We start from the raw sequence: 24,359 nt of genomic DNA, 5'->3' as shown, positions 1-24,359 counted from the left end.
CCACAATTTAATTTTTCCCCTCTTGATGTACATTTTGGTTGTTTCTAGTTTGATTAGCTGTTTATTTGCTTTTTATTTTTATTTATTTTTAAGATTTTATTTATTTATTCATGAGAGACAGAGAGAGAGAGAGAGAGGCAGAGGGAGAAGCAGGCTCCCCGCCGAGCAGGGAGCCCGATGCGGGACTCGATCCCAGGACCCTGGGATCATGACCTGAGCCGAAGGCAGACGCTTAACCATCTGAGCCACCCAGGCGCCCTATTTGCTTTTTAAAGAATACTGTATATTCTGCACATACATGAGGAAGGTTTCTCTAGAGAAGTGATTTTTAAACTGTGGACTGCAGCAGCATGTTTTAAAAGCTGACAGAATAGAATAGATGATATTAGGATAGAAGAGAAGATGTTAATTCAAGCTCTATTACAAAGCTGTAATCATCAAGACAGTATGGTACTGGCACAAAAATAGACACATTAGATCAGTGGAACAAAATAGAGAACTCAGAAATGGACCCTCAACTCTATGGTCAACTAATCTTTGACAAAGCAGGAAAGTATATCCAATGGAAAAAAGTCTCCAACAAATGGTGTTGGGAAGATTGGACAGCCACATGCAGAAGAATGAAACTGGACCATTTCCTTACACCACACAGAAAGATAGACTCAAAATGGATGAAAGACCTAAATGTGAGACAGGAATCCATCAAAATCCTTGAGGAGAACACAGGCAGCAACCTCTTCGACCTCAGCCGCAGCAACTTCTTCCTAGAAACATCACCAAATGCAAGGGAAGCAAGGACAAAAATGAACTATTGGGACTTCATCAGGATACAAAGCTTTTGCACAGCAAAGGAAATAGTCAACAAAACCAAAAGACAACCGACAGAATGGGAGAAGATATTTGCAAATGACATATCAGATAAAGGGCTAGTATCCAAAATCTGTAAAGAACTTATCAAACTTAACACCCAAAGAACAAATAATCCAATCAAGAAATGGGCAGTAGACACAGACAGACACTTCTGTAAGGAAGACATCCAAATGGACAACAGACACACGAAAAAGTGCTCGACATCACTAGGCATCAGGGAAATAAAAATGAAAACCACAATGAGATACCACTTCACACCAGTCAGAATGGCTAAAATTAACAAGTCAGGAAATGACAGATGTTGGCGAAGATGCGGAGAAAGGGGAACCCTCCTACACTGTTGGCAGGAATGCAAGCTGGTGCAGCCACTCTGGAAAACAGTATGGAGGTTCCTCAAAAAGTTGAAAATAGAGCTACCCTATGACCCAGCAATTCACTACTGGGTATTTACTCCAAAGATACAAATGTAGTGATCCGAATTTTTTTTTTTTTAATAGAGGAAAATTAGGGGTGCCTGGGTGGCTCAGTCGTTAAGCGTCTGCCTTTGGCTCAGGTCATGATTCCAGGGTCCTGGGATCAAGCCCCGCATTGGACTCCCTGCTCAGTGGGGAGCCTGCTTCTCTGTCTCCCACTCCCCCTGCTTGTGTTCCTTCTCTCGCTGTGTCTCTCTCTCTCAAATAAATAAATAAAATCTTTTAAAAAAACAGGAAAATTAATATAATTTGTCTGCTAGATATTAGATCAGTGTTGAAAATGATGAGTGTCATCTTCAGTGGCACATTATAAAGACATTTTTATGAATAGTTGAAATGACTCGTTAATACTAATGGTTGACAGTTGAGCTTATATGGTTTAATTTTGAGTTTTCTTTTTATATACTCTTATCTGTGCTCAGTTCTGTAAACCTGAATCTTTGAATTTGGCATAATGATCTTATATTTGTGACCATCAGTAAGCCATTAGTAGCAGCATCATTTTATTGATTTGAATATTGTTTCATATGTGTGCATAGATACCTGCCCAATATTTTTCTTTTAAATTATTAAAATAAAAATACATGCATGTGATATTGAAAAATGTAAAAAAGTAAAAAAAATAGTTCTTTTTCTGTCCCCCCAGGTCTCAGAAACAACTGCTTTAAAAATATTTTTTTTAAGATTTATTTATTTATTTTAGAGAGAGAGAGAGAGAGAGTGTGTGTGTGTGTGTGCAGGTGTGAGCAGGGGGAGGGGCAGAGGGAGAGCATCTTCAAGCAGACTCCCTGCTGAGTGCAGAGGCTGTGGCAGAGCTGGATCTCACAACCCATGAGATCACAACCTGAGCCAAAACCAAGAGTCTGACGCTTAACTGAGCCACCCAGGTGTCCCTAAGAAGAATCTTAAATGACTTCTTAGATATATATATATATATTATCCTTGTTCCCTCCTATTTTTTTCCTTTTGTTTCTAATTTCTTTTCTCAATGACATTCTTTTTTTTTCTTTTCATTTTTTTAAATTAAGTAAGCTTTATGCCCAGTGTGGGGCTTGAACTCACAACCCTGAGATCAAGAGCCTCATGCTCCATGAACTAAGCCAGCCAGGTGCCCCCCATTGACTTTCTATTCATTGTTCTTTTTTCTCCATTACTGGCTTTTTTCTTCATTTAATAATGTATCTTTAAGATTTTTCATTTCAGATATATGAATTTTACATTGTTCTTTTCAACTGCTAGATTGGATTACATTGTGTAGATAATCATAATTCATAATCCATTTAAGTATTGATGTATATTTAGGTTAAAAAGAAAAAAACACAAAACTTCGACTTCTACAAACTGTTGCATTAAATTTTTTTGTACTTAAATGTGTGTGTGTGTGTGTGTATCTGTAGGATAAATTCTAAGAGGTTGAATTGTCGGGTCAAAGGGTTATACATTCAGATCTGCCACATTGCCTTTTAAAAAATTGAAACAATTTATACTTTTCCAATAATGCTTCAGAGGGAACTGACCTATATTTACTGTTAACTTTCAAAAGTGCTCACACTTTCAGTATGTATATGACTATAGTCATACTTTGAATAGAAGCTATTTTGTGGTTTCCAGCTAGATGTGTAGAATGTAGAATTTATGGGCCTTTTTGTCGTTTTACCTCTAATACCAACAGAAAATGAACAGACTTTAGCTTATAAAGTTAAATGAACTGTTAAAGATCAGATCTATACAATGGTTATCCAAAATCTTTCAGAATGTATGAAAGCTGATGCTTTAAACTTAGACATTAGGGGCGTGTAGGTAGCTCGATGGGTTAAGTGTCCAACTCTTGATTTTGGCTTAGGTAATGATCTCAGAGTCATCAGATCAAGCCCTGCATTGGGCTCTGCGCTGGGAATGGAGCCTGCTTAAGATTCTCTCTCTCCCTCTCCCTCAGCCACTCTCCCGCCTCTAAAAAAATAACAACAACAAAAAAATTAGACATTAAATTTAGACAGTATTTCTGTTACTGCTTTACACATAGATTACTATCAGCAGTTTTTTTTTAACATTAACTGCTTTCATTGATAGACTTTAAATAGTAATTTATTGTGTTTCTCATTATAAAAAGCCTACTAGATACAGTGTCAGATACTTTTTAATGAGTACTCTTATTTGCAAGTGATAGAAAACCAACATGTTGACTTAAGCGCAAGGGAAAGGGTTTTGGTTTCTGTAGCTGTGAGAGCTGAGGGATACATTCCCCAAGGGCTTAAGAATTATCAGTACTTATATCTTACTTCTGTTTCTGTCCATCATCCTTATTCCCTTCTTCCATGATGGGTTAGCCACGGACAGCTCTGGCCTCCTTCATGGAAAGAAAGGGCTTCAGAGCACTTCTCACTTAACAGATGAATATAAAATGCCGGGCAAATAGTCTTGCTGGGCTGCCCTGGGTCATATCTCCATGCCAGTGATGAGGAGATGGAATACTGTGATTGGGGGGGGGGGCTCAGCAGAATCACGTAGTGTGGGGGAAGGGAAATTCTCTATAGGGAACGATGCTGGGCAAATACTTACTAATAAAAGAAATATGCCAGATTCTCTTTGGCATAAGAGTTAGGTGTTCAGCTGGGGAGATGGAGTAGATACCATGAAAAGGTAAATTATAAGACAACATGGTTTGAAGAAGGCTATGGGAATTCAGAAGAGCCTGGGGAGGTTAGAAAAGCTTTTGAAGGAAATGGTAACCTATGGAGTTACATCTTAAGGCGGTGGTGGTATATTCCACACCTGTTGATGTCTTTCTTCATAAGGTCACTTGTATCCATCTTTTTGTTGTTCTCACAGCCATTCAGTTCTCACTGAATCCCAGTCTTCATCTTATGGTTAATTGCAGAAGATGCCCTGCTTCTGGTTTCATTCTATACAGTGAAGCCAGAGAAGTCTCTCTGGAACATTCTACCCTTTGCCCTGTTTAGAAAACCTGTAACAACCCTCATTACTGCCAGTATAAAGTACTACTATACAGACTCCTAAACCTAACGTTTAAGGACATCTACATTCTCCTGGTCCTAGAACTGCTTTTCCAGCCTTTCCTTCTGTGATTCTTTACTTGGATGCTCTTTGACAGCATTTTGCATAAACATCTGAAAGGAATGCAGGGACTGTTTCTATAAGCAGTTTTGTCTCTGCTGACTTGTGTTTCTTCTCTTATTTGAGGAAATTCCTCTAGGTTTAGTCTTCCTTTTACTCCTTTCTCATTTATATTTATGTAGTAAGTCCTAAATAATTTCCAGGAGACAGTAAAATGGACTGGATTACCCATCATGATGCTTACTATCATGGTGATTCTGTGATTTAATTGGATTTGTGAAAACTGCATCTGTGTAGATGGTGTCACTTCTGTGAAGTTTGCCGAGATGTAGGCTCCTTTCTCGCTATATAGGCTCACCAGCAATGTCTGGCCCAGGGTGATCCCTTGGACTTTTTTCTGCAGAAAGTAATGGATATATTTTTATTTGGAAAATCTTTTCAGTGAATGAATATTGGGTGTGCATGTATAAATTAAAATATCTTGGCCTTTTATATTCTTTAACATACTTTTTTCTCCTTATACCATACACCCTTTTAGTGTGCAGATAATGAGACAAAGCCAGAAGTGAGGGCTCAGGAATGGGGGAGGGAGCAGGTAGTTAAAAGAGTTTACCAGTAACCCAAAATCATGATTGATAAAAGTTAATTGTACAAAAATGAATTTAATGTTAATTGATTTTGTTAGATTTATTTCTGATATTTATTTTATTTTATTTTATTTATTTATTTTTATTCTTATGTTAATCCCCATACATTACATCATTAGTTTTAGATGAAGTGTTCCATGATTCATTGTTTGTGCATAACACCCAGTGCTCCATGCAGAATGTGCCCTCCTCAATACCCACCACCAGGCTAACCCATCCTCCCACCCCCCTCCCCTCTAGAACCCTGTTTGTTTTTCAGAGTCCATCGTCTCTCATGGTTCGTCTACCCCTCCGATTTCCCCCGCTTTTTATTTTTTGTTTTTTAAAAATATTTTATTTATTTGTCAGAGAGAGAGAGAGAGAGCGTGCTCACAAGCAGGGGGAGCGGCAGGCAGAGGGAGAAGCAGGCTCCCCGCTGAGCAAGGAGCCCAATGCAGAACTCCATCCCAGGACCCTGGGATCATGACTTGAGTCGAAGGCAGTGCTTAACTGAGTCATCCAGGTGTCCCTATTTCTTTCTTTTTTTTTTTTTTAAAGATTTTATTTATTTATTTGACAGAGAGAGAGGGAACACAAGCAGGGGGAGTGGGAGACGGAGAAGCAGGCTTCTTGCTGAGCAGGGAGCCCGATGCGGGGCTCGATCCCAGGACCCTGAGATCATGACCTGAGCCAAAGGCAGATGCTTAACAACTGAGCCACCCAGGCGCCCCAGGCATCCCTATTTCTGATATTTAAAAATACATTTCCTATTCTGTAAACATCATTGGAAAGTATAATAATGATAATAATAGTAATACAGGCATAGCCATTTAGGAGAAACTTGTTTCTTCCTTTTTTTTAACTTTTTTTTTTTAAGATTTTATATATTTATTTGAAAGAGAGAGACAGATAGTGACAGAGATAGCGAGAGAGAGCACAAGAGGGTGGGAGAGGGAGAAGCAGCCTCCCCCTGAGCAGGGTGCCCAGCTCGGGGCTTGATCCCAGGACCCCGGGACCATGGCCTGAAGCCAGAGGCAGATGCTCAATCAACTGAGCCACCGAGGCACCCCAGAAACTTGTTTCTTTCAACAAGTTTTCTTATTTATATAGCAGGGCTTATTAAAATACCTCATAGACTCATTCAGAGAATTAAAAGTATCTATGTTTGGTACAAAGTTCTCAAATGTGCTAAATATTGATACATTTATATGCATACATTATATATTCTTGGACATCACATCTCATAAATTGGGGAACAGGCGCCTACAGTTGTTTAACTGACTCCTAAAAAATATACATAGTCTGTTGTCTGTTTCCTACCTGAACCTCCCTTTTTCCTTCTCCCAGCGCTGGGACTCTCCTCTCCTACTTCCTCCTTCCTTTCTGTTTCAGTCCTAAATTTGTGCTTCCCTGTGGAACTCCCCCGATACGTGGCTCTCAGGAAGCATTTCTGGCAGAGGAAAAGGGGTGCTTCACCAGAGAACTTCCTGTCTGGTTGTTGAGCGGCATTTCTGTATCGCAGCAGACACAGTATGAGCTCTGTTGTGCCTCTTATCTTACATGGGGATGTTTTTTCTCATTTATGTTCTTTTCAGATCTTTCATAAACACGGTTATTTTTTATCATGGTTACCTCTACACCAGTTAACCCCTCTAGATAATTGAGAGCTGAGCATAATTGAAAAATTTTTATTTGTTTGTAATATAATGGGAAAACTTCGAATTCAGATTTTTTATAGACTTAAAAATTAGAGCTAAATCATTACTTATTGGTATTATTTTAACTTGACAGTTACTAGAAAAATAGAAGTATGCTTATTTATTTTTTGAGGTATATGTCCAGATAGGAAAAACTAGAAAACTCTTAGTTTTTAGAAATGATGTACTGATTTGTGGGGCACCTGGCTCACTCAGTTGGAGGAACATGTGACTCTTGATCTCAGGGTTGTGAGTTCGAACCCCTCTTTGGGTGTAAAGATAACTTAAATATTTTTAAAAAAGAAACGATGTACTGATTTGTAATTATGCCATTTCTTTCTTTACAGGTAGGCGAAAACCAAGAGTACATCGGCCTCGTTCTCCGATATTGGAAGAAAAAGACATCCCACCCCTTGAATTTCCCAAGTCCTCTGAGGATTTAATGGTGCCTAATGAGCATATAATGAATGTTATTGCCATTTATGAGGTACTGCGGAACTTTGGCACTGTTTTAAGGTTATCTCCTTTTCGCTTTGAGGACTTCTGTGCAGCTCTGGTGAGTCAAGAGCAGTGCACACTTATGGCAGAGATGCACGTTGTGCTTTTGAAAGCGGTTTTGCGTGAAGAAGACACTTCCAATACTACCTTTGGGCCTGCTGATCTGAAAGATAGCGTTAATTCCACGCTGTATTTCATAGATGGGATGACGTGGCCAGAGGTGCTGCGGGTGTACTGTGAGAGTGATAAGGAGTACCATCATGTTCTTCCTTACCAAGAAGCAGAGGACTATCCCTATGGACCAGTAGAGAACAAAATCAAAGTTCTGCAGTTCTTAGTCGATCAGTTTCTTACCACAAATATTGCTCGTGAGGAATTGATGTCTGAAGGGGTGATCCAATATGATGACCATTGTCGGGTTTGTCACAAACTTGGGGACTTGCTTTGCTGTGAGACATGTTCAGCAGTATACCATTTGGAATGTGTGAAACCACCTCTTGAGGAGGTACCAGAGGACGAATGGCAGTGTGAAGTCTGTGTAGCACATAAGGTGCCTGGTGTGACTGACTGTGTTGCTGAAATCCAAAAAAACAAACCATATATTCGACATGAACCTATTGGATATGACAGGAGTCGGAGGAAATACTGGTTCCTAAACCGAAGACTCATAATGTAAGTAAATCTGGTCTTAATTTTTGTATGTATTTAAAATTAAGCCAGTTTCCTTCATGACTGATATAACAGAGCTATGCTGCTGATGTAATATAAACTTTTGTGATTTAATAATGAGTTACATAGTTACATAATTTCTAACTTGAAGAAGTAAATGCATTAAAAGTTTCTTAAATTACAAAGAAAGAAAAAAATTTATGAAAAAAAGCAAATTATACACCAGTCTATTAATTGCCTGGTGGGGTAGGAATTAGAATTATTACAACGCAGATGCCACTGTGGGCCCTTCCCTGGTTATGTTCCCTACAGCCTATCCTGAGGTAATCTTCACCCTAATTTTGGTGTTAAGATTTTCTTGCTTCTCTTTTTACTTTTGCTATATCTGTACGTAAAATGGACTGGCAAGAACAAACCGGCTGTCTTATGAAAGATCAGTTTTGTCATTATTAGTTGTAGTCTTGCAGGAAAAGATAAGCTCAACAGACTCATGTTCATAGGCTTCTGCTTTTCTGAGGGTTTTTAAGGGGCTCTTCCAGGCAGGTCAGTGGGAAGGTTAGGAGGCAGTCTGGAAAAGCAGAGCATGTACCTCAGTCAGATGTTGGGCAGGGTTGTAGTGGGGACTTGGTTTTGACATCTTGTAGAAATACGATCGAAGGTAATGGGCTACTTTGTAATTTTCAGCTTCTGAAGTCTTCAAAGCCTTCTTTCAGCTCTCAGAATTAGGTCAAATCAGAAAATCTGTGGTGGGATGAAATCAGAGTAGGGCATGGAGAAGAGAGCAGGAACTTCATCAGTACCTGGGCAAGCAAGCCAGGTAGAGATAAGAATCTTAGTTGGGCTCACCCTTTGATTATAAAAATGGTACAGAGTAAGCAGAGATCTTCTGAGTTTTTTTTGCAGTTGTTGTCTTGCAGGGTTGCTGTTGAGAAATCTGAATCCAGTCATTGATTGTGTGTGACTGGTTTGGACTTATCTGGAAGCTTGTGGAATCTTCTCTTGTAGTGTTTTGCAGTTTTAGAGTGGTATGGCCTTGTATGAGTCTTTTTTCATCCACTGGGTGTTTGGTGGGTACTTTCAATCTGGCAGTTGAGTCCTTCAGTTGAGAATTTCTCTTGAGGACTTCCTCCACCCCTTTTCCCTTTTGTATTTACCTTGTGCCATTATTTTATTGAACACTGGACTTCCTATTTTGGTCTTCTGATTTTCTTATCTTTTTTCTCCAGTTTTCCTCTTTGTCTTTGTTCTTCTTTGGAGTGTGAGTGAGTGAGTGAGTGTGTGTGTGTGTGTGTGTGTGTGTATGGGGGTGTTGCTCAGTTTTTCTAGATTTCCTTAACTTAGTCTTCCAGTCCTACTATTTAGTTTTTCTTTTTTGCTATCATATTTTTTTTTTCTAAGAGCTCTTTTGGTCTTAGAATCTTCCTCCTTTAAAAAGGTAATAAAATCCTGTTTTTGTTTCGTGGATATAATTTTTCTCTTTTCTGAGGATATATATATATTTTTAAATCTTTCCTGAGGATATTAATGATACTTTTGTGTGTATGAGTGTGTGTGTGTGTGTGTGTGTGTGTTTTCCCCTCTGTGCATAATCTCTGTTTCTTCTGTTGCTTCTTCCTGGGATTTGTTTTGGTCTCTTCCATCCTCAGATTATTAATTCATAATTTTCTGATCCTGATTAACATTGTGGTATTATACAGCTGATTGGAAGCTCTGAGCAAGTGGGTAGGCCTTATCAGTTTTGAGCTTAACCACTGGGTGATTTTCTTTTATTATTATTATTATTATTATTTTTTTTTTTTAAAGATTTTATTTATTTATTTGAGAGAGAGAATGAGAGACGGCATGAGAGGGAGGAAGGTCGGAGGGAGAAGCAGACTCCCTGCCGAGCAGGGAGCCCGATGCGGGACTGGATCCTGGGACTCCGGGATCGTGACCTGAGCTGAAGGCAGTCGCTTAACCAACTGAGCCACCCAGGCGCCCCTCACTGGGTGATTTTCTTAACCTATTTTATTGGGCATCACTGATGTCACTCACTATTTTTAGTCCTTTTTCTTGAGCTGGTCAGATGGCCCAGAGAGGCCTTTTCTGGTGTCCTACTTGGCGCGTGAAGATCTGACTGGTATAGCCCCTTGGTGTTTGATTTTCCATACAGTAGTACCTTTGTTCATACCTGAGCAGAGGACTGGTGTACCCTAGTCCAGAGAACTTCAGTGTTACCTCCTTTGGGAGACTAAGCCTTTAGTGGCTGAAGAGGATAGATATAGGTGGTCTAGGGATCTGCTCATTAAGCAGCTTTGAAGCAGTTCTCTGCTGTAGATACCCCCCTTTCCATTTTTAGTGTCTTTTGGGGATTGTGATTATTGGTTCTCAGCATCACCCTTGGGGGTGATGGGATTGGGCTTTCTTGGCTCTGCTAACGGCAGTTATCACTCGTCCGTTTGCTTTCCTGCTTCCAAATTTTGTTTCTTGCCTCTGCTCTTTTCTCTGTCCTTGTGAGTTTAATGTTTTTTTTTTTTTTTTTTTTAAAGATTTTATTTATTTATTTGAGAGAGAGAATGAGATAGAGAGAGAGAACATGAGAGGGGGGAGGGTCAGAGGGAGAAGCAGACTCCCTGCTGAGCAGGGAGCCCGATGCGGGACTCGATCCCGGGACTCAAGGATCATGACCTGAGCTGAAGGCAGTCGCTCAACCAACTGAGCCACCCAGGCGCCCGTGAGTTTAATGTTTTAAAAAATACTTCTTTAGCCGTTCTAAGATAGGGTTTCAGGAGGGAGCAAAATGAGATGTTTGGATTTAGTCTATTACCTTAATTCAGAAACTGATAAGAGAAAGAGTATATGAAGTTTTAAAATGTATATTTTGCATCTTTTGATTTGGATCAATTTTTATATATTTTTTTTATTTTTTAAAGATATTTTATTTGAGAGAGAGAGAGAGCATGAGTGGGGGAGCGGGGGAGCCAGGTTGGGCAGAGGGAGAGAGAGAAGCAGACTCCTTGCTGAGCAGGGAGCCTGATGTGGGACTCGATCCCAGGACCCTGGGATCATGACCTGAGCTGAAGGCAGATGCTTAATCAGCTGAGCCACCCAGGTGCCCCAGATCAGTTATTTTTAAAAATCTGTGTAATTTTTGTCTTGCCCCCCCCCCTCAAATATCTAGTCGTGTTTTATCATGCCATCTTTTTGACCTCTTGCTATGGGAGTGGTAGCATGGAGGCTTTTTGTTGGCAAGGTCATTACAGTTGGTGAGATCACTGTAACCATGTTTTGGTTTGAAGTTTAATGCTCCATTTTAAGTGAAAAGTCAGTGACATTGCCCATCAGGGAGCCTGGTGCTTGTCCTTTTCTATAGACATTCAGCAGTTAACAGACCATGTTCATACTCAGTCTCAAATGCCCTCTCGAAAGGGCTCAGAGTCCTCGGGTCCGCTGTGAACAAATTAGGAAGTAAGTGACATTTATTCTGTGCTCCTATTTTCCCTTCCTATACTTCCCTTCCCTATCCTGCCCTTCCTCATCCTTTGGGATGTTTATTCTCCCTGCTTCTCACTTCCTTCTCCGTCTAGTCCTTTTGGGCCAGAGAGATTCCAGAGGCGCTTTGTCCAAATATCGATAGGCCTTGACATCTGTAAGATTTATTACAATATAATTGTAAGGTCTAGGCCTAGGTTTTAGGGACCTGAAGGTGGAACCAGTAGTGATGGACTAGTAATGAATAGCCAACAACATTTATTGAGCACTTAATATGTGCCTCATAGTGCTCTAAGCATTTTATTTACATTTTTTTCATTAATCCTTGCAAAAACCCAATAATGTATGTGTTATTTTTGTCTGCATTTTATAGATGAAGAAACTAAAGCTCAGACAGGTTAAATAACCTAGGGCAAACCCTAGGGCTCGCCCAAGACTCTGTGGCTATTAGTAAGTGAGACCTGGAATTTTTTCTCAGAACCTGTTTATAAGAATATTTTCAGTTAACAAATTTTATACTGTAGTCTAGTTTCCAAGGCATCATCTTGAGATGTCTGTAACTTACATTGTTTTAGTTGTTAAAATCAGTGCTTATGACTGGGGGTTGGGGTGGGTGGAGATAGTATAATGACTTTTGCTGTACCTGGACTGGATATTTCTGAGATCTTTAAAAATTTGAGACAAAGACACTTTTTGAAAATATAAGTGGCATTCTTGGGCGCCTGGGTGGCTCAGTTGGTTAAGCGACTGCCTTCGGCTCAGGTCATGATCCTGGAGTCCTGGGATCGAGTCCCGCATCGGGCTCCCTGCTCGGCAGGGAGCCTGCTTCTCCCTCTGACCCTCCTCCCTCTCATGCTCTCTGTCTCTCATTCTCTCTCTCTCAAATAAATAAAATCTTAAAAAAAAAAAAAATTAAAAAAAAAAAAGAAAATATAAGTGGCATTCTAAAAAAGTTCTGTTCCCTGATAAATCAGTATTAGTATTAAAACAAAACTCAGACAAGTAGGAGAGAAGATTCTTTAAATGTGGTTAAATGTGTGTAAACCTTTGTAATTATATCAGAGGACTTAAGTCACCTTTGAAGCACCTGTGGATGGATTTTTGATACATTATTGATGAGATGAAATAATCTACTTTTCTAAATTGAACAGTAAAATTCTTTAAGTTCTATATTTGGTAGTGAAACTATTCATTTGATTTATTTTCTTTGAAAGCTTTACTCATTCCCTGAAATTGCCTTTCTTTTTTTTTAAATATATATATTTTTTTATTAAGTAAACTACTCTAATGTGGGGCTTGAACTCATGACGCCAAGATCAAGAGTTGCATGCTCTACCTACTGAGCCATCCAGGTGCCCCTGAAATTGCCTTTCTTGATACATAATAAAGTATACAAAGTTTAGTGAAGATTTCAGACAGATAAGGGTGTGATTTTTTACTATTATTTTTATAAAGTCAAAAAACTTTAAATATCATTGTTAGTGGTAATTAAGTGTTCCTTACAATTTCAGTAAATCAGAAAGATTTTACATTTTTTAAAAAGTTAGATTAGGGGCGGCTGGGTGGCTCAGTCGGTTAAGCAGCTGCCTTCGGCTCAGGTCATGATCCTGGGGTCCTGGGATCGAGCCGCACGTCCGGCTCCCTGCTCGGCGGAGAGCCTGCTTCTCCCTCTCCCTCTGCCTACTTGTGCTCTCTATCTCTCTGTCAAATAAATAAATAAAATCTTTAAAAATAAATAAATAAAAATTAGATTAAAACAATTTGTTTGATGCCCTCTTGTGGTGGATTATATGTGGACTCCTGGTGAAACTTTTGAAGTCATGTCAATTGTTCAGTTGACAGTATGGAGATTTGGTATATGCTCTCCCTGGAAGCTTAAAATGATGAGTCGGTGGACCTATTCCCCAAGGGGGACATACCTAAAACAAAGTGTGGGGTAGTGAACAGTTTTTTTAAAGGATTTATTTATTTGAGAGAGAGCATGTGCCCACATGCGTGTGTAGGGGGAGAGGTAGAGGGAGAAGGAGAGAGAAACTCATGCAGACTCTGTGCTGAGCATAGAGCCCAACTCGGGGCTTGATCTCACAGCCCTGAGATCACAACCTGAGCTGAAACCAAGAGTTCGACGCTTAACCAACTGTGCCACTCGGGTGCCCCAGTAGTAAACAGTTTTTAACTGCAATGCTAGTAGTTTATAGAAACTAAGTTTTTCTGCTACTGCTTTTATTTGTTTAATACTCATTTAAAAATATGTTATTTGTATAGGTTAGTGAAGCATCTAATAAAAGAAAGGTTTTTACCTGAATCTGCCTGAGGAACCAAAATGCTGAGCAATCAACTTAGAGATCCAGTATATATAAGAAGGCCAGTCTTTATTCTTTTTTTTTTTCTTTTTCTTAAAGATTTTATTTATTTATTTGCCAGAGAGAGAGAGAGAGAGAGAGAGGGAGAGTATAAGCAGGGGGAGTGGCAGAGGGAGAAGCAGGCTCCTTGCTAAGCAAGGAGCCCAATGTGGGACTCTGTCCCAGGACCCTGAGATCATGACCTGAGCCGAAGGCAGATGCTTAACCATCTGAGCCACCCAGGCGCCTCTCTCTCTTTTTTTTTTTTTTTAAGATTTTATTTATTTATTTGACAGAGAGAGACCGCGAGAGAGGGAATACAAGCAGGGGGAGTGGGAGAGGGAGAAGCAGGCTTCCCACCGAGCAGGGAGCCCCATGCGGGGCTTGATCCCAGGACCCCGGGATCATGACCTGAGCCGAAGGCAGACGCCCAATGACTGAGCCACCCAGGCGCCCCTTTTTATTCTTTTTTTTTTTTTTTTAACGATTTTATTTATTTATCTGAGAGATAGAAGGTGCACAGAGGGAAAAGCAGACTACCTGCTGAGCAGGGAGCCCGATGCGGGACTCGATCCCAGGACTCTTGAGATCATGGCCTGAGCTGAAGGCAGACACTTAACCGACTGAGCCACCCAGGCACCCTAGAAGGCCAGTCTTTCTTAGTTATGGCATTCATCCTATCAATTCTTTGCTCTGAAATTGGGACTATTAGTAAAACAGGAATTGCCAGATTAGATTAGCACCTTTACTTGTCACTATTCATTCTGAATAAAATTACCTTGAACACAACATTTAAACCTTTTTTGGAGGGGGGGCGCCTGGCTGGCTCAGTCGGAGGAACATGCGGCTCTTGATCTCAGGGTTGTGAGTTTGAGCCCCACGTTGTGGCTAGAGATTACTTAAATAAATAAACTTACCATCTTTTTATTTTTCATTTTTTAAATAGATTAAATTACACTTTTAAACCTATACTGGTTTGCACCCATACCTCCCCATTCTAGCTGAAAGTCACCTCTTTATTTGCTGGCTTAGTTGCCATCAAACCTGTATCTGTAAGCCTTCTGCCCTGGTCCAGTTCTGTATATCCCACAGTCTCCTGGACATGTTCACACAGCAGGCACCTCAAATACAGCTTGTCTAAAACTGAACTCATCGCTTCCCCTCTTTACCTACTTTTCTTTCTTTCTTTCTTTCTTTCTTATTTTTGGGGGGGGGGTACCAAATTACTCTATTTGAGGAATGGTACAAATAAAAGAAGTTAAGTGGGTGTTTTGGTACAATTTATAGAAAAGGTAAAGGTAGCCCCACCTTTTCATTACCTCTTAAATATTGAATCTGATTCTCTCCATTCTTACTATCCTTGCCATAATACAAGCCAACATCATCTCGATTAAACTACTTTAGTAGCCTCCAAACTGATTTATATGTAACTCCCCATTTCCCAGTTCTAGTCTCTGTTCCATAGCTGGATGATTTTTATTTTTATTTTTTTTAAGATTTTATTTATTTGAGAGAGAGAGATCAAGCTTGAGCAGGAAGAAGGGCAGAGGGAGAGGGAGAAGCAGGCTCCCCGCTGAGCAGGGAGCCCAATGCGGGGCTCAGTCACAGACCCCCCGGGATCATGACCTGAGCTGAAGGCAGATGCTTAACCATCTGAGCCGCCCAGGTGCCCCTGGATGATTTTTAAAGCAGCAGTTTTGATCAGGTCTCTTTTTCCCTCAAGTTGAAAATCTTTCAGGTACTTCCGTTTGCTCTTAACAGAAAGTTCACAGATCCCTAATTTTGTACGTTTAATTCTCTTGCTTCCCACCCCCTCAAAACAAATAAATAAAAACCAAACTAAAACATCCAAAACCCTTTTTGGCTAACTTATCCTTCAAGTCTTGGCCTATGTATGCCATTTCTTAGGGCTTTCTCTCTCTGAACCTCTTTCCCCTCTTGCATCCTAAAAGATATCTCCTTTAAAAAAAAAAACAAAACACCCTTCCCCCGTGTAATTATTGGGGTTTTTAAAAGATTTTATTTATTTATTTTTGTGTGAGAGAGAGCGTGAGCACTAGTGCGCATGAGTCAGGGGGAGGGTCAGAGAAAGAATCCGACTCCCCACTGAGCAGGGAACCCAATGCAGGACTCGATCCCACTGGGATCATCTGAGGCAAGGCAGACGCTTAGCTAGCTGAGCCACCCGGGCACCCTGTAATTATTTGTTTTAAGGTAGATACTACATACTTCATAGGATGAGGAAAATAATAGCAACTCTGCATATTGCATCCAGTAGGCACCAACAGTGTTTTAAGTGCTTTACATATTTGAACATATTTAATCCTCACAACAGCATTTGATATAAGTACTGTAACCCCATTTTTCAGATGGAGAAGTTGAGGCATAGGGAGGTTAAGTAATTTCAGTATCACACAATTAGTAGTAAGTAGGAGAGTCAGGATTCAGTCCCAGGTATTCTGGCTCCAGAATGTATGCTCCTAACCCACTCGGGCTGCCCGATTAAGCTGTTGCTTTAACTGCTAAATCCATGGCTGTATTAGTTTCTTGTGCCTGCAGTAGCAAAGTACCACGAACTAGGTGGTAGAAATTTATTCTCTCACAGTTGTGGGGGCTAGAAATCTAAAAGCAGGGCATCAGCGGGGCCATGCTCCTTCTGGAGGCTCTAGGAAAGAATCCTCTCTTGCCTTTTGCAGCTTCTAGTGGCCCAAGTATTCCTCGGCTTGTTAGCGGCATAATTCCAGTCTCTGCCTACCTCTGTCTCTGTAAGGTGGTCTGAGCCTTTTCTATCCAGTACCTCCAAATTCTTCCAGCCTTTTCCCATCACCCAGTTCCAAAGCCACTTTCACATTCTTAGGTATTTGTTAGAGCAGGACTCCCATTTCCCCGGCACCCGAATCTGAGTTTCCTAGGGCTGCTGTAACAAACTACCATAAACAGAGTCACTTAAAACAACAGGAATTTGTTCTCTCACAGTTTTGAAGGCCAGAAGTCTGAAACCTCAGTGTCAGCAGGATTAGTTCTTTCTGGAGACTCTCAGGGAGACTATTCCAAGTTCTAGTGGTCGCTGGCTATCCTTGACGTTTCTTGGCTTATAGACAGATGGAGCTCATGAATCTCTGCCTGCACCTTCACATCACCTTTCCTGTGTGTTTCTCTGTGTCCTCTCTTCCACTTACAAGGATACATGATCCTTCCTTCCTTTTAAGATTTTCTTTTTAAAAAAATATTTATTTAAGAGAGAGAGAGAGAGAACACGAGGAGGGGCAGAGAGAGAGGGAGAGAGAATCCCAAGCTGACTCCTTGCTGAGCATGGAGCCCAACGTGGGCCTCTGTCTTACGACCCTGAGATCATGACCTGAGCCAAAATCAAGAGTGAAATGCTTAACTGACTGAACTACCCAGGTGCCCCTCTTTTTCTTTTCTTTTTTTTTTTAAAGATTGATTTATTTACTTTAGAGTGTGTATGCCTGAGTAGGGGGAAGGGCGTAGGAGAGGGAGAGAGAGAATCTCATGCAGACTCAGCGGGGCTTGATCTCACGACCCTATCTTGTCTCAAGCTGAAATCAAGTCCGACAGAGCCACCTAGGCACCCCAAAGATACCAGATTTCATCTCAAGATCTTTAGCTAATTATATCGGCAAAGACCCTATTTCCAAATCAGGTCACATCCTAAGTTTCAGGTGGACATGAATTTTGGAGGGATCCTTTCAACCCACTTCTAGTGTTTCTTACTCTTAAGTTTCTGTGGGTTTGTTTAAAAATGAAACTTGAAGCTTATTGTTAGTCATTAACCTCCTACTTATCTTGCCTGAGTAAAAGCCAAACAAACTTTAAAATGGAGACCTATAATATATATGTTTGCTCTTAATTATATTTTTGGCAAATGTTTTCATTCCAACCTGCCTTCCCCTGCCACCTGTGAGCTCGTTTGAGCTGATTAGTGTCTTTAGGAAAGCCAGGCCAGTTTGGGTGTATAGAAGGAGCATTGCAGGCACTGTGGGAACAGAGCCTCTGTAGAAACCACATTCTAACCCCCAACCAAATATATATACAAATCAATGTATATTTGTACAGGAAAGCTCTTGTCACTCTTATGATTAGAACAAATAATTTTGATTATATAAACTATGTAAATGTGCCTAAGTCCACAGGATTAGGACAGCTTTTCATGGGGCACCTGACTGGCTCAGTCACTAGAACAAGCGACTCTTGATTTCAGGGTCATGAGTTTGAGCCCCACGTTGGGCATAAACATTACTTAAAAAAAACCAAAACCAACAAAACAACTTTTCTTTGAAAACATTAACAGTTCACTCTGTTTTGTTACTTTATGCTTTTAACAAATTTATCCTTCTACAGCTTCAAGAAGAAAAAAATTGTCAGTGTTGTATGACCTTTGATGAAAAGAATAAAAAATAGTTTTCGGGTGCCACATTTGTAGAGGGACATTGAGGGGAAGAATATCAGGGTTGTGAAGACTGGAAAATGTACTATAAGAAATGATTAAAGTATTTGAGCATGTTTGGCCTGAAAAGAAAAAACAGTAAAATTGTAGATGTTGTGAATGATTTGAAGGACTGTGTGTGGAGGAGGTGTTAAGTTTATTTCACATAACTCCAGCAGGCAGAACCAGGACTAATTGGTGGAAACACTAGGTTTGTGTCATCTCATTAAAAGGAAGAACTTTCTGGGGTGCCTGGGTGGCTCAGTTGGTTAAGGGTCTGACTCTTGATCTCACCTCAGGTCTTGATCTCAGGATTGGGAGTTCAAGCCCCATGACCTTTTAAGAAAAAAAAAAAAAAGGAGGAGGAACTTTCTGCTATATGAAGTAGGGAGTTCTCTTTTAAGATGAAAATTAAGATTAAAATTGAAATTAAGGGGTGCCTGTGTGGCTCAGTTGGTTGGGCATCTGCCTTAGGCTTAGGTCATGGTCCCGGGGTCCTGGGATCCAGCCTCTCATCGGGCTCCCTGCTAGGTAGAGAATCTGCTTTTCCCTTTGCCTTTCTCCCCTGGCTTGTGCTCTCTCTCTCGCTCACTCTCTCTCAAGTAAATAAATCTTTTTAAAAAAATTGAAATTAAGTAGTCTGTTTAGATAGAAATTACGCAAATGACAGTATGGATTAAATCAGCTACTAGGAACCCTTTCAATAGTATGTGAATTACTTGAAAAAATGGACAGAATGTCCATTTAATTAAGTTTGTTCCCATACCATCTCATTTTCATGTTGAAATCTTACACTTGTAAATTATGTTTCTACCCCAAAAATGTTTTTATGCAGAATGTTTTTCTTGTTTCATTGAAATTTGTAGATATTTCTGAGTAAAGAGGAAAAAGCAAATAGTAAAAGAAAGAATTCAACATCTTTATAACAAGTGAATCCTTAAGATTGATTTTTTAGGAAGTAGAGAACCAGGCTGTCCTGTAACTCTTAACGCTCAATCAAAGCTCAGTAAGTGCTTTCTGATTTGATATTGTCAATTAGATTTTTGATATGGTATTGCCTTTTAAAAGTATTTTATTATTAGTCTTTTTGATTAGAGGACTCTGACATCTTTAACATTGTAAATTGGAATAAAACTGTTGTCATCACTGAGTCATAAGAAGTCAGAAATACCCATTATAGAGAGCAGGTTTTAAAGAAAATGATTTTCAGCAATTTTTGTAAAAAGCTTCTAACAGAAGCAATATACGAATTTCATATGTCAGCAGATGCTGATTTGAAAGCAGAAAATGAGGGGCGTCTGGCTAGCTCCGTGGGAAGTGCATGCAACTCTTGATTTCAGGGTCGCGAGTTTAAGCTCCCCCTTGGAGGTAGAGATTACTCAAATAAATTAAAAAAAAAAATTCAAAAAAAACAACAAAGTGAGATAACATTCATTAATTCTTTTTTTTATTTTTGATAATTTTGATACCCATTTATTTATCCATGACTTAATATGTCCCTCCTTTCTTCAGAATTACTGAATGACTCATTCCTGGAATTCTGCTCAATTTTTATTTATTTACTTCCGTAATAGTAACAATAATATTTTATTTTTATTGATTACGAACAATGTGCCTGGGTGCTACAATCTATACCTTATTTATTTTATTTTTTTACAATCTGTGCCTTATTATAATACCTATAATTCTTACAGTGGCCCTGAAGGAGTTACCATTATCCCCATTTTATCAGCAAGGTAAATAAAATGGCTCAGAGACTCAGAGAGGTTGTGTCTTGTCCACGTTTGCATATCTCATAAATGCCTGAGCCCATTTTAAAGCCAGATCTTTCTTAAAGCCCAGTTCTTTCAGTTCTGTGAGTTTGCTGTTGAGTAGACAGGAAAGTTAGATTCTCTCATCAGGTTCCTCATACACGCTCCTGAATTCCTTTTGAATGAGAGAAGAAATACCGTCACACGTATTTCTGAAAGTCCGGTCCTAGGCATGAATTTACCTTGTGTTTTTAGTTGAAGTCTACACCTGCATTACAAGTGAATGGGACCTTTGGAGAGATGCAGGCAGGACAGAGAGCTGCTCCTCTTCTCTCCAGTTTGAACTTTGTCCATAAGAAAGGAAGAGAGAGGAAACATCGCTCATTGAGAGGACTCCTTCAAGTCATTTAGCAGAGCATTTATATCATGTTGATGGAAATGTTCTAAACTGAATTGTAGTGTCAGCCTGCCCTGTACCTGCCATGCACTGACCATAATTTAAATATTTCTGGTTAAAATTCCATTCATGTGGTTACAGCGATGATCTCAAAGTCAACTGAAATATAAGCAAGACTGTCCCCCACCAAGTTCTCACACACTCTGAAGTTTGAGGTCCTGTTTCTGTGTGTCATGTTTTTAGATATCTTTCTTTTTTTTTTAAGATTATTTATTTATTTTATTTATTTATTTTTTTAAGATTTTTTTTTTTTTTTTTTTTGCGAGAGAGAGAATGAGAGACAGAGAGCATGAGAGGGAGGAGGGTCAGAGGGAGAAGCAGACTCCCTGCTGAGCAGGGAGCCCGATGTGGGACTCGATCCCGGAACTCCAGGATCATGACCTAAGCCGAAGGCAGTCGCTTAACCAACTGAGCCACCCAGGCGCCCCTATTTATTTATTTTAAAGAGAGGGAGAGTGCACGTGAGTGGGGTGAGTAGCAGAGGGGGAGGGGAGAGAGAATCCTCAATCAGACTCCCCACTGAGTAAGGAGCCTGACACAGGCCTTAGTCCCAGGACCCTGAGATCATGACCTGAGCCGAAATCAAGTTAGATGCTCAACCGACTGAACCACCCAGGCACCCTTAGATATCTTTCTTTGCTGCTATACTAATTCTTCTCTACCCACTACTTTTGTTTTTTAAAGATTTTATTTTATTTTTATTTTGAGAGAGAGAGCGAGTGGGGAGGGGCAGAGAGAGAGAGGGAAAGAGAGAGAATCCCAAGCAGGCTTTATACTGAGCACAGAGCCCAATGTGGGGCTCAATCTCAGGACCCTGAGATCATGACCTGAGCTGAAAACAAGAGTTGGATGCTCAACTGACTGAGCCACCCAGGCGCCCCCCATCCTCTATCCCCACTATTACTCACAGATTATTTTATCACAAGCTGCTGTGGGCTAGGAAAGCAAAATAATTAGAGATTGCTCAATTAAAGTAAAAGTAACTTGAGTTAGAATGAGACGTGAGGTGATTTCTTGTGAGCAGATATAGTGAGCTTTAGTGGGCAGACTTTGTGTTACATATTCTAACTTTCCCTGGATAGATGGCCGTTGTCAAATCAGTGCCATTATGTCTAACATAGAAAGTGTTTTTGTACTTCTTTTAAACAGAGAAGAAGATACAGAAAATGAAAATGAGAAGAAAATTTGGTACTACAGCACAAAGGTCCAACTTGCAGAATTAATTGACTGTCTAGATAAAGATTACTGGGAAGCAGAACTCTGCAAAATTCTGGAAGAAATGCGTGAAGAAATCCACCGGCACATGGACATAACTGAAGACTTGACCAATAAGGCTCGGGGCAGTAACAAATCCTTTCTGGCGGCAGCTAATGGTGAGAGGGAAATTTTCTCAATTAATTGTTATTAAATTTGAGGTAAACTCTTAGTATGAAATCACTGCAAGATTTTGAAAATATTAAAATTTGAAGTTACGTATATTTTAATTCTCTGTATTTTTTCTTTTTAATGATTTTATTTATTTATTTGAGAGAAAGAGCCAAGAGAGCATGAGCAAGGCGGGGCAGAGGGAGAAGGAGAAGCAGACCCCCCACTGAGCAGGGAGCCTGACATGGGGCTCGATCCCGGGACTCTGGGATCATGACCCGAGCCAAAGGCAGGTGCTTAACTGACTGAGCCACCCAGGCACCTCAGTTCTCTGTATTGTCCTTTTCCTAAGGAAATCTTGTTCATCCCAACATAAATTAGGGGATTCTATGCATTTTAGCGTTTTGTATCTTGCCTTGGTCATTACTGATCTTCCCCCAATTGTTTTTTTCTTTAATTCAGGTATCTTATTTATTAGAGAGAGAGAGCAGGAGTGGGGTTAGGAGCAGAGAGGGAGAAGCAGACTCCCCGCTGACCAGGAAGCCCGACTCAGGGCTTGATCCCGGAATTCCAGGATCATGACTTGAGCCAAAGGCAGATGCTCAACCAACTGAGCCACCCAGGTGCCCCATGAATCCTACCTTTAATTATGAGAAATAGTATTCTTTTAAAAGATACTCTTTGCAGGGTGCCTGGGTGGCTCAGTCATTGGGCGTCTGCCTTCGGCTCAGGTCATGATGCTGGGGCCCTGGGATCGAGCCCTGCATCGGGCTCCCTGCTTGGTGGGAAGCCTGCTTCTCCTTCCTCCACTCCCCCTGCTTGTGTTCCCTTTCTCGCTGTCTCTGTCTCTCTCAAATAAATAAAATCTTTAAAAATAAATAAATAAAAGATACTCTTTGCTTTTTATTTTTAAATAAAACTTTTAATTTTAGAATAGTTTTATAGTTACAAAAAAGTTGCTGAGGTAGTACAGAGGGTTCCAGATACCTTGCATCAGGTTTCCCCTATTATTAGCATCTTAGCTTAGTGTGGCATATTTGTCTTAAGTAGTGAACCTATATTGACACATTATAATACCTTAATCTATATTCAGATTTCTTTATTTTTACTGATAACCTTTTTCCATCTCATGATCCCATCCAGGATACCACATTATATTAACATGTCTGTTTAGGTTCCTCTAGACTGTCACAATTTCTCAGACTTGTCATGTTTTTGATTACTCTTGACAGTTTTCACAAGTACTGGTCAGGTATTTAGTAGAATGCCTATGTACAAAATTGTAACGATAGTATCATTTTTTTTTTTTTTTTTAAGATTTATTTATTTATGAGAGACCAGCAGGTACACATGAGCAGGGGGAGGGGCAGAGGGAGAGGGACAAACAGACTTCCCACTGAGCACAGAGCCTGACATGCAGAGCCTGACATGGGGCTCCATCCCAGGACCTTGCGATCACGACCTGAGCCGAAGTCAGATGCTTAACCAACTGAGCCACCCAGATGCCCCAGTATCATCTTAACTAAAGAACAAAACCAAAATAGGAATTGGTAATCACAATGTTTACTGGTCTGATTAAGGGAATGTGAAAAACTAGAAATTCCCAATATAGAAGAATTGGTTAATTCTCTTACCGATTATCATGTGATAGAACACTAGAGAATTGGAGAATTACATAAGGTACCATGCCAAAACAGTATCTGGGTCATTGAGGTACTTAAATTCTCTTTCTTTAAATAACCAACTGGGTAAGTAGAGCAGCTTTTATAAAAAAATAACCAATTAGCATAATAGGATTATAGTTGGTATCCTATTTATATTTTTCAAATTTTCAACAATGAGCATTTTTTTTGTTTGTTTATTTTTGTTTTTTTAAAGATTCATTTATTTATTTTAGGGGGAGGGAGAGACAAGGAGAGGGAGAAACAAATCTCAAGCAGACTCCCCACTGAGTGTGGAGCCCGATGGGCTTGATCCATCGCACAACCCTGAGATCATGACCTGAGCTGAAACCTAGAGTCAGGTGCTCAACCGACTGAGCCACCCAGGTGCCCAGCATGTAATGTACTTTTAAAAATTAGTCAAACTTTTTTATGTAGTCAAGAACAGCAGAGAAAGCTTTGAGCATTAGGCCACAATATTTTCTTGGAAAGTTAGGTGGCCAACGCTTATGTGCTGTGAGACTGTCTTACCCTCTTAATACAGTGTGGAGTTCCTTTAATTAAGTAAGGGTAACTGCAGCTTGGATTTCATGGCGAGATCTAGACAAAAAGTGACACTCTTTTTCTTTTCTCTTCTTCTCCTTCTCTGCTAAGGTTTATCCAGCATGGTACTCTAATTCAAAAGAATTGAAAATTGGTGGAAAGAGGAGGGAAAACTGACTTTTTTTTTAAAGATTTTATTTATCAGAGAGAGCACAAGGCAGGGGGAGCAGCAGGCAGAGCAGGCAGAGGGAGAATCAGGCTCCCCATTGAGGAAGGAGCCCGGTGCGGGACTTGATCCCAGGATCCTGGGATCATGACCCGAGCCGAAAGCAGACGCTTAACTGACTGAGCCACCCCGGCATCCTGAAAACTGATATTTTTGAGTACCTACTGTGGGCTGGGTGTTCAGCTAGA

The 24,359-nt window shown here is 40.1% G+C and overlaps 1 protein-coding gene across 1 annotated transcript in view; it reads left to right on the top strand.

Moving 5' to 3' along the window:
• BPTF (bromodomain PHD finger transcription factor) overlaps window positions 1-24,359 on the top strand; it is a 147,408-nt gene that overhangs the window by 30,720 nt on the left and 92,329 nt on the right. Inside the window, exons 2-3 of the mRNA XM_044921887.1 lie at window positions 7,089-7,911; window positions 21,526-21,749. Of these exons, the coding sequence (XP_044777822.1) occupies window positions 7,089-7,911; window positions 21,526-21,749 (1,047 nt within the window). The remainder of the gene's footprint in view (window positions 1-7,088; window positions 7,912-21,525; window positions 21,750-24,359) is intronic.

Source organism: Neomonachus schauinslandi, chromosome 15 (genome assembly GCF_002201575.2).
Source record: "Neomonachus schauinslandi chromosome 15, ASM220157v2, whole genome shotgun sequence".
NCBI classification, from domain to species: Eukaryota; Metazoa; Chordata; class Mammalia; order Carnivora; family Phocidae; genus Neomonachus; species Neomonachus schauinslandi.
Note: the sequence above shows the minus strand (reverse complement) of the source record. Positions and strands in the feature narration are given on the sequence as shown.